The sequence below is a fragment of the Hippocampus zosterae genome, chromosome 10 (genome assembly GCF_025434085.1).
Source record: "Hippocampus zosterae strain Florida chromosome 10, ASM2543408v3, whole genome shotgun sequence".
NCBI lineage: Eukaryota > Metazoa > Chordata > Actinopteri > Syngnathiformes > Syngnathidae > Hippocampus > Hippocampus zosterae.
The window spans coordinates 22918252-22934335 of NC_067460.1; the positions used below are offsets into that span (position 1 = coordinate 22918252).

The 16084-nt window shown below is 48.1% G+C and overlaps 1 protein-coding gene across 12 annotated transcripts in view; it reads right to left on the minus strand.

Annotated features, from left to right (window-relative positions):
* tenm4 (teneurin transmembrane protein 4) overlaps nucleotides 1-16084 on the minus strand; it is a 163276-nt gene that overhangs the window by 79541 nt on the left and 67651 nt on the right. For all 12 annotated transcript variants that reach the window (XM_052078334.1, XM_052078335.1, XM_052078331.1 and 9 more), the window contains 4 exons: nucleotides 14532-14767; nucleotides 10270-10434; nucleotides 7340-7554; nucleotides 4643-4853 (listed from right to left, as the gene is read on the minus strand). In XM_052078334.1, coding sequence (XP_051934294.1) covers nucleotides 4643-4853; nucleotides 7340-7554; nucleotides 10270-10434; nucleotides 14532-14767 — 827 coding nt within the window. The remainder of the gene's footprint in view (nucleotides 1-4642; nucleotides 4854-7339; nucleotides 7555-10269; nucleotides 10435-14531; nucleotides 14768-16084) is intronic.

Genomic DNA, 16084 nt, shown 5'->3' on the forward strand with positions numbered 1-16084 from the left:
GATTTTGGTTTCGTGCACATTATTCATTGAAACCTTGATCGCCAGCAGCAAAGTGATTAAGATTACGAGTGGCCCTTAATGATAAAAAAAACCCCACCCCAAATAGATTCTGTTTTTGGATAAACAAAGAATGCATAAATGAATTTGATTCCGGTAAATTGCATTCAATTATTTAGATTTTATTAATAATGCATGCATATATTTATCTATTTTAAATGCAATACCAAATTTGAAGCAAACAGAAAACCGAATATGGCTAAAATGGACCACCTTAAAATATGTAAATGACATAAACATAAATAAAAATGTCAAAATACTACAACTACGACTAATAATAATAATTCATAGGTATGAATGGGACTGTGAATGGTGCCTATTTGTTACCTACAATATTTTTCTTATTAGATTTTTTTTGGGGGGGGAGGGATAGGGGGGTTTGCATTCATGTAACGACTTATATTTTATAATTCCGAATTATTTATCAACGCAGCAAAGTCAAGCATTGCGCAATCCGACATCGGTCGGATGTCTTTCACCAAATGTGATGACAACATGCACGCGTAAATGTTCGAAAAATCCATTTCAGTGATTGATGGCCATTCGGGATGACAACATTTCTCGTCGACAATAAAGAATTTTGTGACACCGCTGCATCTCTTTATGCTTGTGCCACTTTTAATCAATCCAACACAGTCTTAAAATATGCAAACGGGTATTTGGACAAATGCCTGATGTGTTTTTTTTTTTTTTTTTTTAAATGGCATCAATCAAACTGCCATTGCGATGATGCACATCCTCCGTAGTGCCATCTAAGGACATCAACTTAATTGTCAAAGTAATGAAGACGACTAAACAACCGGGCGCCAGTCGTCTGGATTAATGACTGTGGAAAACAAACAAACAAACAAACAAAATTCCTCCCATTTTTCTCCCGGGTGCAAATTTTTGGAAACAATACAACCTCTTGTGCTCTCACAAAAGCGCTCTGAAACACGAGCTCCGTATCGCGCTTTCCTTTCCTCGAGAGAGTCAATCATCGGCGAGGATGCCGGGCGAGCGGAGACAAAGAAAGGGGGGGGGGGTTGGCGAGACTCGCCGAGAGCCGCCGCGGGCTCGTCTCGGGCTGACTTATTGATCAGGGGGAGCAAGGGAGGGCTTTTCCAGCGGCGCTCCATCATAGCGGAGGAGTCGGAAAAGAACATCTGCGCAGGGTGGAGAGGCTTGGCTTTCTTCAGCCCGAGAGCGAGTGTGTGTGTCTGCGTGCCCGTGAGCATGTGTCATTGGTGCCGGATGAAATGAGACGTGGGATGTGAGGCACGCACGCCGTACCAAATGTCTCCCAAGAGTGCAATTATGCAGCCGAGCTTCTTGGCTTGAACACAAAACTACAAAAAAAAAACATACGCAATATGGATAAAAGTATCGGGACACGCCCCTTTTTATCCTTCGCTCAGTCGGGGGTTTGAGTCGACAGAAGAAATGCACCGATACTAGAGAGCGATACCACTTCGCAGGGGAGGGAGTTGCTATCCCAGTTGACTTCGAGCAGAGGACACCCTGAACTGGTCGCCGGTCCGTCGCAGGGGACGTGTAGAGAAAAACAACCAGTCACACCCGCATCCAAGGTGTCAGTTGGGCGGCTTATGACAAAAGCTTCAGTCTGATCATCTTGAACCAAAATCGTACTCCCCCCTCAATCAAACTGTTACATTTGAAAATTGCTACACGTTTGAATCGCAAAAATTCTCAAATAAACAAACGAAGGTGCACCCCCAATAAATGCAAAAAGGTTCTATGGATAAATTGTTTCTCTTCAATAAAGTTCGACAGTGTGGAGTTTGCATGTTCTCCCCCGGGCCTGCGTGGGTTTTCTCCGGGTGCTCCGGTTTCCTCCCACATTCCAAAAACATGCATGGCAGGCTGATTGGACGCTCTAAATTGTCCAGAGGTGTGAATGTGAGCGCGGATGGTTGTTCGTCTCTGTGTGCCCTGTGATTGGCTGGCAACCGGTTCAGGGTGTCCCCGCCTACTGCCCGGAGACGGCTGGGATGGGCTCCGGCACCCCCCGCGACCCTAGTGAGGATCAAGCGGTTAGGAAGATGAATGAATGAATGAATGAGTCCTTTGGGCAAATCCCAGCTCTTGATATGTTTTATCATCATTCTAAAATGCGGCCGTCTCGTTTAATTGACTGAGCCGTGAACCTTGGGCGCCTCCGCGTTTGAATACGCATGGGCGCGCAACACGTTATATGCCCGCCTCGCGTTCGCCTCGCCAAAGCGGCCATGAATATCCTCCTTCGCCGCGCGCTCGACGTCCACCCGATGCATAAATCACCGATTCAAGCAGGGGCCTTCATTGAAATTCATTACCCGGCGTATGGCGAGGAGCTAACTATTATGCGAGTCCCCGCAGTCCGGCGCCGCCGCGTGCGAGTTTAATCAGCGCCTTTTCCTTTTTCCCTGCGCGTTCTTCCGGGCACATCGGAATGGGAGCTAGGCAGGCGAGGGGCGGTGGTGGTGGTGGTGGTGGGGGGTGCGGGGGGTGCCCTCCCCTTCCTCCGGCCCCAAACCTGCCCTGGGAAACGTGTCAGGCACCAGGCAGCCAGGACAAATGGCTTCACGCTCCAGAGGGCTGTGATTTAAAACGGTCACCGGGACACGTTTTCGCACGGCCACAAAGCCGCAAGGGCAACCGACATGAAGGGTGGGGGGGACACCCACCCCATTTAGAGACTCACCCTGCGGCGCATACTGTACTTTTACATTCACAAAATCTTGCGGCACATCACCCCCCTCCCTCCCGCCCCCCCCAAAATGATAAGCCTATCTCAATGGACTCACTCGGTGTGAAATCGGGGCTCGTGGAACTATTGAAGCCATTATTTGGATATATAAATGGCAACAGGTTAATTGTGGCCAAAAGAATTTCATCGCACCGCCTGATATTTTGCTTTATTCGTGACACATAATTATTATTTTTGTTCGTCTATCTCGGCCAGTGACGTATAGTGACAGGCCCTCCGCACCGTTGAGTGCTTGAGAGACGCTTGAGTGCCATGTTGCGATAGCTTAGCTTAGCTTAGCATGTTAGCCTTTGAACTTTTCTACTTAGAATGAGTACCTGAATCCAGGTAAAAAGCTTACAACTGGCTGGAGAACTTTCGTAACTCACCTTGCTATGCTAGCAGAACAACTTCAACATCACTATTCCTTTTTTTTTTTCGTTTTCATTGTTTTGAGGAACACCTTGCTATGCTAGCAGAACAACTTCAACATCACTATTCCTTTTTTTTTTTCGTTTTCATTGTTTTGAGGAACACCTTGCTATGCTAGCAGAACAACTTCAACATCACTATTCCTTTTTTTTTTCGTTTTCATTGTTTTGAGGAACACCTTGCTATGCTAGCAGAACAACTTCAACATCACTATTCCTTTTTTTTTTCGTTTTCATTGTTTTGAGGAACACCTTGCTATGCTAGCAGAACAACTTCAACATCACTATTCCTTTTTTTTTTCGTTTTCATTGTTTTGAGGAACACCTTGCTATGCTAGCAGAACAACTTCAACATCACTATTCCTTTTTTTTTTTCGTTTTCATTGTTTTGAGGAACACCTTGCTATGCTAGCAGAACAACTTCAACATCACTATTCCCTTTTTTTTTTCGTTTTTAGTGTTTTGAGGAAGACGTTGCCGAATGCTATTTCAAATGAGCAAACAAGTTTGATGTACTGCCAAGAGCATTTTGCTATCCACGATCTCAATAAGCCAGAGGCTGAGCTGCACCGTGTTAGCTAGTGGAGTAGATGTGCGGCTAAAGCGCAAACTGGGTGATACTGTACGTCTGTACCGAAAAAAAGAAAAAAAAACAATTATGAATAGCGCCTGTAAAACTCACAAATGCGGACAACACGGAACCTCAAAACACTACTTTCTTTGATCTCCCGCATTCCTCTACCTGAGCTGCCCCCGTTTGAAGGTCAACTTAGAGAATCTGCGGCTCAGCCAGTTGGTGAGATTCAATTTCTGCTGAGGGGCACTTAACCGGTGACCCATTTTCCAAAAGAGGCCCTCCTGTGGGCGCAAGAGCTCCGATGCAAACCAACCAACACGGGCGCAACTGAGTAATCTCGCGCAACCCGCTAACAGCTCCCTCCTCCCGACCCCCTTCACCCCCCCTCCCTGCCCACTTCCAGATTCGTCGCGCTGTCGGGCCTTTTCGGCTGAAGCGTTCCCTACTCGGCGACCGTCGAGGAGAAATAACCAAAGTAAACACGCCGCTCTGACGTGCCCCGCGTGTCATATTGTAGCATAAATATTGAATTGCAGCTACTGTCGGCACAGCAGGTGGGACCTGGGGGGGTGGTGGTTGAAGACGGACAGCTCTACATCGATCCTGTTCCGTGGCCTCTGTCGCACCGACTGAGGAGTTTTTAATTAAAGAGCAAGTGAAGAGAGTTCTCAGCTGCCATGATGGGTGGAATCTGACCCCCCATCTCACCTCCACACCTTGCTTGATAATGCTAGCGCTAACCGCTAACAAAGCGAAATCGTGAAACATTTTGTTTCCATGACGGTGACCTCGAGAATGTCTCATTCGACACAATGACCGGAATTTCTCGGCTTTCCGAAGGGTGCTCACCTACGGCACTGGTGAGAAAGGAGACGGTTTCTATGTCTTTGCCGTCGTTGTAGACGGCAAGGTGCCAGATGCCGGACTCCATGTACTGGATGAAACCCGTGTCATGCGTTGCGACGGCCGCAAGGCTCCGGTGCAGGCCGGCGGGGCCCTCCAGGCCGGGGGGCCCGCGGACCAGAAGTCGCCGGCCGTCCAGCAGCTCCACAAAGTCAAACTGCGGATGAGACGGGGAGATTGTCAGTGAGCGCAGGCGGGATTGATGGATGAGCCGCAGACGGGCCATTAAGAGTGACATGTGAGACGCGAGCGCTCTCGGGCCGCGTTATGGCCGGGCATCATTTGGTCCGCATGAATAAGTTATCCTTCCACGGCGACAGCGGGAGGAGCATTAGGCTGGCCTCAGCGTGGCTAGATGGGCTGCTGTCATTTCACGCCGTACGTGCAACTTTTCATGGAAGTCGGCCTCACCATGAATTTGCTGGCAAACGGGACTCCTCTACAGTTGCGATTCTTGCTATACGCTTTCAGTTACTGTATCAGTGTCGCTAGCAAGTGAACGGGCTAGCTTTAGCTTATTTACAACTGACCACAAATCATGATCAAACCGTGAAGTGTCCTCTGTGTGAAATGAGGCCAGTCAGAGAACAACTTTGGCCACTCAAAATGGCCGCCTTGGGGGGGATAGAGAGTTGGATGGATTGAAGGCATTTACTGAATTGACAAGCACTAGCATTTATCGAACCTTAGCTTACAAACAGCTTGCTTTCTTGCCGGCTAGCTACGTATCATACAGGAAATGCTACTAAACGCAGTTTGCTAAGCGCTAACCAAACTTCTCTGCCGGGTCTCTCTAGCAAAAGAGCTCTCCGATTTCAACACCACCTGTTAAAATAAAAGTTAAATCATCGTACAAATTGTAAACAACACACACACTCTCGGGAGAACGCAAACGGACAGATGCTAGCTGCGCTGAGAATGAGAAAGATTGTCCAGCCCGGTCCGCAATGCGAGCTTATGCCTTGATAACAAGCTGATGTCATTTTGCCTTTGACGTCGTCCCTTTTTTTTTTTGAGGGGGGCCGAGGGGCTGATATTGTTTGCTTTAATGGAAATCGGGGGGGAAGAAATTAAGTGAGTTTGCCAAATAACATCTACGAGCAGTCACTTCATCATATCAGCAGAGACTCCATGAATAACAATGAGGCCACATTTCACTTTCATCTCCGCTCTGATCAGCTACAGGTAAGAAACAACCGCTTTCGAGACAACACCGCGCTGAAAAAGCTAAATGACACCGGATGGTAATTTCTGACGAAATTGGGCTCGGGGAAAAACCAAAACGGCAGTTGTGCCAAGTGAATGTAATCTAAAGTGAGAGCTCGGCGAGCCAGATAGGATTCATAACGAGACCTATCTCCGGGAAATTAGAGCAAAAGAAAAATCCTTCCGCTCCCCGTATCCCGCGAGGTTCCGGCTCCTTTACGTGATTCATTGGGCGATACACAACTGCACAGAAATCTATTGTAAATCCTCAATGATATAACAAAAGGAGGTGATTCATAATAGAGTAGAAAGGGTTATGAATTGATTCCGCGCCGGATCTAACAATATAGCAATTTATAATCTGCCGCAGAGCGGAAATGTGGAAAATTGCTCATACTGCGTCGACATGATTGTAAATGCTGGAAGAGAGCGCGCTAGTCTTTTTAGCGGAATAAACCAAGTACAGAGGGTCGGTTGACGACAGAATTCTGTTCTTACAAAGAGTTGGGAAGAAGTCAAATGGTTTATAAACCACAAGTAGGCTAAATGATAAGAGTGAACTTTCAAATGGGTTTGGTTATGTAATAGATGACGTATACGTTTTACAGTATAGAAAATAATAACGTCATTAGAATCAGCTGGCAGAAGCTGACAAAGCAGCACATGGTTGGATGGACAAAAGTCAACTCTTTTTTTTTTTTTATGAACATGTTCGGTGCTGCTTATTTCATATTTCACTAACGCAGCATTGATCAGAATACGAGTGGGCCTGCATAGAACACAACATATGATTCAAATTTTTTTCTTTTTTTGGGGGGCTTCTGATTTAATGTCAAAATGCCAAGTTGATAGAAAATTATTTTAACACCAATATTTGGTGAAAATTCATTCATTCATTCATCTTCCGAGCCGCTTGATCCTCACTAGGGCCGCGGGGGGTGCTGGAGCCTATCCCAGCTGTCTTCGGGCAGTAGGCGGGGGACACCCTGAATCGGTTGCCAGCCAATCGCAGGGCACACAGAAATGAACAACCACTCACACTCACACCTAGGGACAATTTAGAGTGTTCAATCAGCCTGCCACGCATGTTTTTGGAATGTGGGAGGAAACCGGAGCACCCGGAGAAAACCCACGCAGGCCCGGGGAGAACATGCAAACTCCACACAGGGAGGCCGGAGCTGGAATCGAACCCGGTACCTCTGCACTGTGAAGCCGACGTGCTAACCACAGGACTACCGGGCCGCCATATTTGGTGAAAATCTTTTCCAATAAATTCCCTGTAGAAATTAGATCATTAAAAAGAAGCTTTTTTTTCAGGCAATGCAAAAAGAAACATCTCATTATTATTATTTGAATTATTATTGAACAAAATCCCACCAAAGTATTGCAAAATGGAGAAATTAGCAGAAATGAGCCGGTTTGAAAATGAACTCCAACCTGCGTGTGAGACGGTGGCAGGCCCCTCCTTCCGTAGATCCCCACTAAGGCGTCCTTGCTGAGCGACACGTTGAACTTCATGTACATGGGGTGGTCCACGAAGATCTGGGACCGCCAGAAGACGCCGGGCAGGATCTGCTGCGCGACCTTGCGGCCCACGTCAATCTCGCCCATGTCGATGTAGCCGTCGTCGGGAAACAAGCTGTCCAATTTGCCTGAGAAGCACACGTGCACGGGGGAAAATCGGTCAGACGTCACACCTTTAATTCGGCCTGTGGAATCCGGAGGGGGTGGCAAGGAATGTAACAAACGACCCCGGATGACTCCCTGTCCTAACTCCAAGGAAGCGCGCGTCACAAATACATTCAAAGAGGAACACTTGGGTCGCATTTGGATGTGTGCGGGACCGACATTAATAAAATACGATGGTAGCATTTAATTAGTTCGCACTTGACGCTTTCTCAGTCAAATGTGTTTTCCGCCACTTGTTGCTTTGTAATCCAAGTCGTAACACGTTTTGCCACCAAACTAATGGCATGTCTGGGAAAAAACTGAATTAAAAAGGTCGAACATATGGTGGCACAAATGGTACGAACGAGAGGGTGGGGGGGGAAAAAATTAAAAAACATGAGTTGTACAGTTTTAACTCAACCTATCGTAATAAAGTGAGAGCTGTAATTTTATTTGAGAAGGAGCTGCAAGAGAGCTCCGTATGCTGCTTATTGCACCTGGTGCCGGACTCGGTGGAAATGACAACATCTGTTAGCCCCGCGTTGACGAGCTCCGACAAACGCGCTAACGACAACGAGCATCGGGACGCGGCGGCGGGCTTGGTTTAAGGTTGCAGATGGCGCTCGGAAAGACGTAGTCGTACAGTAAACAGCAAATAGCGATCCAACAAGATTAAATATGATCGGCGTACCACTTGCACCGCAGACGATAATGACAAGTACGTCCCCGCAAATATTGGAGCCGAAAGCCTAGCTTCGAATCACTCTTTGTAGCGCGAGCAGCCAGCTAGCTAGCTTTGGCTTGCTGCTTTAAGCTAAAAATCGCTCCGCAGTCAGTTGCCGTTACCTTTATGGTGGTGAATTATCGTTCTCAGGAAGCGGAAAGACAGAGAAGCCATGCTAATTGCTAAGCTAACCTCAGATTGACATGAAATTGGATTTAGGTGCTTGGGTGATTGAGTAGACGTTACACGGAGGTATAGCTGAAAGCGCTTTAAAGCGGAGCGTACCCAACTTTGGACAGCAAAATAGCGGGCAAATAAATTTGTGTCCAGACCCTTGAGCGAAAATGACTCAAATCATAAATGAAAACTGGGAATGAATCCGGGCGCGCTACGCTGAACGTCGTGCGTCGTCAGGGAGCACTCGCCTATTAGCTTAAAAGTACAGTACATTAATAGAGTGTGAAACTTTCATTCATTCATTCATTCATCTTCCGTACCGCTTGATCCTCACTAGGGTCGCGGGGGGTGCTGGAGCCCATCCCAGCCGTCTCCGGGCAGTAGGCGGGGGACACCCTGAATCGGTTGCCAGCCAATCGCAGGGCACACATAGACGAACAACCATTCGCACTCACACTCACACCTAGGGACAATTTAGAGTGTTCAATCAGCCTGCCACGCATGTTTTTGGAATGTGGGAGGAAACCGGAGTACCCGGAGAAAACCCACACAGGCCCGGGGAGAACATGCAAACTCCACACAGGGAGGCCGGAGCTGGAATCGAACCCGGTACCTCTGCACTGTGAAGCCGACATGCTAACCACTGGACTACCGGGCCACCCGTGAAATTTTCATATTATCGCTAATATTTGTTTTCACAGCAAAGTTTGGCGATTTTGACTTTTGCGCTAGGCACAATAAAATGCTCTTTGTGTTGCTCTACTTTGCCTTCATCCATTTTCAACCTTCTGTTGTTTAAACGTCTTATATTGCTTCACCATTAAATGCCGAATTGCCATTCGATAGTTACCGAACGCAATATGCTGTCAAAATGCGACAAACACGGCTGGCAATACTCGACTTTGAAAACGCTTTGGCGTTCAACGAGTTAACGACGACCGCTGTACAGTCCGACCGTACAACGGCCGGCAGGCTGTTCCGTCACGCGTGGTGCCGTTATAGGCCGGCTTACATGTCAGTCACGACCGACCCAATTAGCCGAGTTGGCCCAACTCCATGTTAATGTCGTCCTTGTGCCGCGGTGGCAAAACGAGACGGAGACAGCTTGTCATTGTTACAAGTGACAGCAGCCCAGAATGAGACTTATCCCCCCCCCCCAAAAAAAAAACATTGATTTCCCATCCCCCTGGTGGCTGAGCTTTGGACCTTTTCTGCAGCCACCGCCGCCTCAGTGGCTAAACACACTTTTCTGCCACGTGTTAAATGAAAAAAGACAAGTGCGGGATTCATCTATATGGTAATGACTCCTTTCGTTGCCTTTTGTGGCCTGCCGATGGCAAATGGCACGGCTACATTTTGGCCCATTTGCTCCGGAATGGAAGCGGGCAAACTTTTCCTGGATGGAGCCGAGCGGTCGGTACCGTGGGGGCGAACGCACGCTTTATTTGGCTGCCAGGCACGGTGGTCCGGGCGGGGAGATGAAAGGATCACATCTGTTATGAAGTGAGAACGAGTGGCTAATCCCCCCCCCACCCCAACAGTTGTAGCCCCGGGACAACGGCTCCCTGAAGCTGTGCCATTTTCTCTCTCCAGGAACAAATCAGGCTTTCCCACCGACAAGCACTTTCACGGGGGATTACAACGCAGATCTCGCCGCATGCCACCGAGGCCCCGAGAATGGCGCCGTGCGTAAACAAGCGCCGAACGGCCGCAAATGTCACCAGCAAACTTTTGGTTTCTTCCCCCCAAACTTTTCCGGCTGAGCCGTTGCGATAAAGCGCTTGAAAGGAGCACTCACTGTCGTCTTTGCCCCGGCGATCGGGCACCTCCAAGCCCGTGTTGCCGAGCGGCCTGAAGCTCAGGTCCGTCGGGAAAGGCGGCCCACTCGTATTGTCGTCCGTCACGTGGTACATTTGTCTCTGCGTGGGCTTCAGGTGCCAGTTCAGTCCAAAAAGGTGCATGGCTGGACGGGGAGACACAAGAAGTGCATTTTGGTGATTGAAACTCACCCCCCCCCCAAAAAAAAGCACATCCAGGCTTTCACGATCAATTCCACCAATAGTTTCAGAACGTTTGTCCTGACACTCGGCGGTGAGTAGCTAAAATAACGGCAAAGAAACCGTCAACGAATATGAAAGGCTTAGCTTATCAACTTCAATTAGAGTTGTTCAACTTCAACACTTTCGTTGGCGGTCTTTCAAGCGTTCACGCAGACAACTTCAAATAATAAAGTGTGAACATAAAGTCAGATTACAACAACAATGTAAACAAATCCGTGACTTTATCAGCCTATTTTTTAAAATCTTTTTTAATAGCGTCAACATGCTGTTAGCGTCAATGCCACGTGGCTACATAGAATCTATTAGCTAATTCCATGCTAACAACCGTTTCCGATGCTTTTCAGTCCCGTTACTCAAAATTATGAGTTTCTGCGCGACAAAACAATCCTGAAAAATGGACTGATGCGCATTTTGGACAGGTCAATATGTGAATATGTGTTTTGAAAGTGTCACAAAAAAGCAAACGGAATCGATTTGAGTGAACAGAGACATTTTCGTTTGAGGGTGAGATTTTTGGAATGTAAAACATAACAAACGGTGGGAAACACTGGAGTAGTTGTTCGACGACCGTACCCTATATTTTCACGGAAGCTAACCGCGGACGTTAGCACGGAAGCTAACTGCGAAAAGTCGCTACGCAGCTGGAACCCACGACCAGAGACCAACCAACCAAACGCCAGCGAGCGTGAGGGAGCCGGTAAACCCACTTGCCACGTTAGAAACACCCAGCAGCACCTCGGAATTCAACAGTCAGCCGAAAAAAATGGCCCACAAACTTAACGGGGGCCCATTTTATTGTTTTGTTGCTTTCTCTTCAGCTCTTTGAGTAAATAACCACACAATTCTTTTTCATCTGCTCCGAAAGCGGCACTCTGAAAAAACACAAAAAAAAGCTTCGCTTTCTTTAAGAGAGCCGATTGTTCATCATCCGATATTCTGGTGTACTTGTCGCGTTAAAATGCGACACGCTTGTGATCGATGTGCATAAATGGTGCTAAATACGAATAAAAAAATGGCAAATGCGTGATTCTTATCATCCCGGCACAACAAAGCAAAATCTCTTTTGATGCTACGCGACAGGCGATGACAGAATCACCGAAAACGGTAGCAGGCTCAAATTGGGAACGAAGGAGACAAATGATTTGAGTCCCGCCGCTCTGTTTGCTCATTGTGCCGATTCGGAGGCCTGACAAACAACAAATGGGATGAAGATCATCGATTTGCCGACGTTGAAAATGGGCTCAAGTGGCGGAATTTTGCGATTGCGAGACCTTTTGAAGGCTTGTTCGCTCGCACACTGCACACGCATCTGTTGACAAGAATTCAAACAGCAGTCCTCACCCCCCGAGAACAAACCAGCGCAAGACGAGCACCGATACACATTCGGTGTCGCATACACGAGGACGGGAGTGTTTTTTTTTTTTTTTCTGTCTCTAATTGAGGCAGAGGCGGCCAAGCATTCTGATCACTGGCGCACACCGCACACAGGCTCCAGTGTATTTTTGTTCAAAATGTTTTTTTTCTCTTAGACACTTGCCGACATCTTGCCTTGAGCTAAACTTTTTTTTTTTTTTTTTTTTTATCTCCGAAAAGCCAAAAATATACACAGGGATTTTCATTCAAGCTCGAGTTTGAAAGTGCACGACACAAGCCGAGTTTGGCTACCAAAAGAAACAAGATTGACTTGCTTGAACATTCGCGAAACCGCACGACGCTTCGACAGTAGGGCAGAAAAAATCTTATTGACGCTTTTCGGAGTGACTTCCGGTTGTTTCTGCCACACGCCCTGTAAAGTCTCGCCTGTGTTTTTCTCCACAACACTACACGGGGGGGTTGGGGGGGGGGGGCATCGATCTGGGTCCGCAGTGACAACCGGCGAACAAAGTGAACACTGCTTTTTGTTTGTCATTGCCAGAACCGCCGAGAGAGTCTCTCCGTTTTGATTTGTGGTGGTACGGCCAGTTTGCGGAGAGAGAGCGAGCGAGGGGGGGCGGGTGGGGGGGGGGCAAAGTGAGCGTGAGAAAAACACACTTTCACAAAGTCACCGGGCAGGAGGTGTCGTTCCAAGTGTCCTCGTAATGTGTCATTCTTCATCCCCGAGGCCTCCAATGGCAAACGAGTGCTCCCACCTTTAAAGATTGACGTCGGGGTATTGCATGCTAGCCAAGACGGGCGCCCTATTTTTGGGGTGTACAAAATTTGCACTGACATGTTTTATAGGACTAACTAGACACTTCTAATGAGGTATCCAGCGACGGAGACAAGCTGCGCTCTCGACAAGGCGATGACCTGTCAAGAGTTTCCCAGCACATGTTGTGGCCTCCTTTCACTTTCCGTCTTGGCAGGGAAAGTCGGGTCACACCAATTAGGGTGCCAATTAGGGGACATGGAAGCAAAAGACTCCGAGGTCAGTCGACGCCGCTCGCCGCCAGACCAGCTCCAGACGGCTCGGCTTGCTCTGATGCGACGACGGGAGTGACGGCCGCGTTTCTGCTCGGATCGCCACTTTTCGAAGAATCGGAACCGATATGAAGACATTGGCTCCCGTGGACGTTTTATACACTACGTATTATTCATTCATTCATACATTCATTCATCTTCCGAGCCGCTTGATCCTCACTAGGGTCGCGGGGGGGTGCTGGAGCCTATCCCAGCCGTCTCCGGGCAGTAGGCGGGGGACACCCTGAATCGGTTGCCAGCCAATCGCAGGGCACACAGAAACGAACAACCATCCACGCTCACACTCACACCTAGGGACAATTTAGAGCGTCCAATCAGCCTGCCACGCATGTTTTTGGAATGTGGGAGGAAACCGGAGCACCCGGAGAAAACCCACGCAGGCCCGGGGAGAACATGCAAACTCCACACAGGGAGGCCGGAGTTGGAATCGAACCCGGTACCTCTGCACTGTGAAGCCGACGTGCTAACCACTGGACTACCGCGCCGCCCACACTACGTATTAATCAAACCCATTCCAATAGCTCCACTTTGAAAGATATCGAGACGTGTCACGAATCACCTTTTTATCGGAGCGATACATCTTAGAAGATAACGGCGCATTTACGTTACTGTTCACGAACTCCATGCAAACAAAAGTCACTTTTCCAAACTGAATCTGATTTGGACGTTTGGGATCCTGAATTCCAGGCACAAAGAACATTGTCAAGTTTTTTAAGTTTTGACTTTATCGGCGAGCAAACAAGAGCAACTCTGGAGTTCCCGACATGCATCACGAGGCCTAATTGGACCGAATCAGACATCTCGCCTGCGGTTTCTCCCAATTACAAGCTTGCGCAATTAATTGCACTGTAAATCAAAAGCGGTTTCTCATCAGTCTTTGAATTAAACACGACCGCCGATTGGGGGCGGACCTGCGGCTGCTCGGATTTTTGATGCACCTGGAGATTTCTTTTTTTCTATTATTATTTTTTTTTAAACACCGTGTGATGAAACGGGGCTTTGGGTCGGGACCCCCCAAAATCCACTTTCATTCTCCTTAAATCCTGCGGCTTTATCTTTAATCACCGCCGTCTCCAGAACGCAACTAATAATCTTTTGACAAAATAATGAATTTTTAAATGAAACGGATTACTATTAATGCAGATTTTAGTGCGCCTGATCCCCCTCGGGGAGGGGGAAGGATGAGCCAGAAATGGATCGCTTTCGCCGATTGTTGAGCAAAATATCAATTCAAAACGTCCTCAATGGAAATGTAATTTGTCTCTTCTGGAAATCATTTGCGAGCCCATTTGGCCAATTGCGCCGTACGTGCCCGCGGTCTCGGGTACACGTTCAGCGGCTAATGGGACGATGACGAACGCATCAACAGTTTTCGGGGATTTGGGCATTGACACAAACGCCGGATGAGTCGCTCGCTCAAATCATCAACGAGGTCGAATCGGCTCAGCCTTTTGAATGGAATCAAATGGTCATCACGGCCTCCCAGCGTGGACTTTGCACACGGCCCCCAACGGGAACGGCGCAAGTGTCTGAAACTTACCGATGAAGTAGGCCAGCAGGAAAAGCAACGTGACGGAAACCAGGATGGCGCTGAGCGCGGCGCATTTCCAGTTGCAGTGCTTGTAGGGCTTCTTCAGGCTGAAGGCGGGGCGGGAGAAGGTGCCGCGGGGGAGGGGTCGCGGGGGCGGCGAGTACACCGTGCTGGAGGTCAGCGGGTACCCTGGCGAGGCGGTGCAATACATGGGCGAGGTTCCGCCTGGCTTGAACAGGAAGTGCCTGCGGGAAGGAAAAAGTGGCTCCAAGTTCACGTCAACGCCAACTTGTCAATTAAGTGTGATTGTGTTGCCAGGTACACTCTGTCCCTTCGCCATGGTAACCCCTCCTGCCGGATGAGCCGCGTGATATTAGATGCGCCGGAGCGGCGGTAACCCAATATGTTGGATCCCTGGAACGCGTTCATGTTTCGTTGTGTTGGATGTTTCGTAGAAGTATTTTTTTTTGCACTAGACTTTGCTGAGTGAAACTCATTTTTTTTCCATTTTGGCGGAAACGCCTCGTAGAGTAATTGGCGGGAAGCGCAGGAGTGCGTGTCAAGGCTATTCCTTCGTCCTTTGAGGGACCGAACGAGAGGTCCGTCAAAGGCGGCCGCGTCGCTGTCAAGGCCTTTTTACTGACGCGTTTACAAGAGGCCGACGCGATTAAACGGCACATTACGGCGCGCCACCAAGGACGGGACTGGGAACGTGTGCTACCTTTTTTAAGCACAGGGGCGGGGCGGACACACGGCGGCACAGCTTGAGGAGTTATGACGGCCATTTTTCTCGAAAGGCGTCGACATCGACATACGACCTGACAACGTCGCATTAATCCTTTGCGCTGCACTCGTCGGAGCACAGCAGTGGAAATGGAGGCTATTGTGGATTAATTAAAACTGTGATAAACGGGCCCTGACTGCTCCTTTTGGAAATGATCATGAAGCGCGCCATGCTCCGCCCCCTCAAAAATGATGATTTCGTACAAATAATGTATTTGTTCATCTGTCGATGACGGGTGAAAGAATGAATCGCTTTTTCACTACCACACCATTATTTTAGAATGACTCATTTTTGTGGCATTTTCATTTTTCAAAATACAAAATACTGTATGTCCCTTGGAATCAATAAAGATCGGGAAAATCTGGCTTCTGATAGGGGGCGAAAAGCATTTTGGGCAATTTGTCCAGTCGGAGATGGTCAGAATACGCACCCCTGGAGTTTGCCCACAAAGGTCAACTTATTCCTAAAAATTTGAGTGGTTTGGTCAAACAAAAGCGTGTTTGGAATCTCAGGCTGTTACCGAGTGGGATAGACTGATGTTTTACGTGCTAGGTTAAAGAAAAAAAAAACCGGAGCAAATGGTGTCAACCTTCTTCTGTGTCTAAAATGGCCGTTTTAAACCAACTTCCTGTTAAATTCCATCCAAGATCTTTTGTCTTCAGGACCCTTTGCATCCCGGTCTGTATTTGTTTTTTGCATTCTTTTGTAATGGCGAACAGGCTTTAGTCGCTTTTGTTTGTACGTGCGCACAAAAACTACTTAAGCGTGAAATCCAATT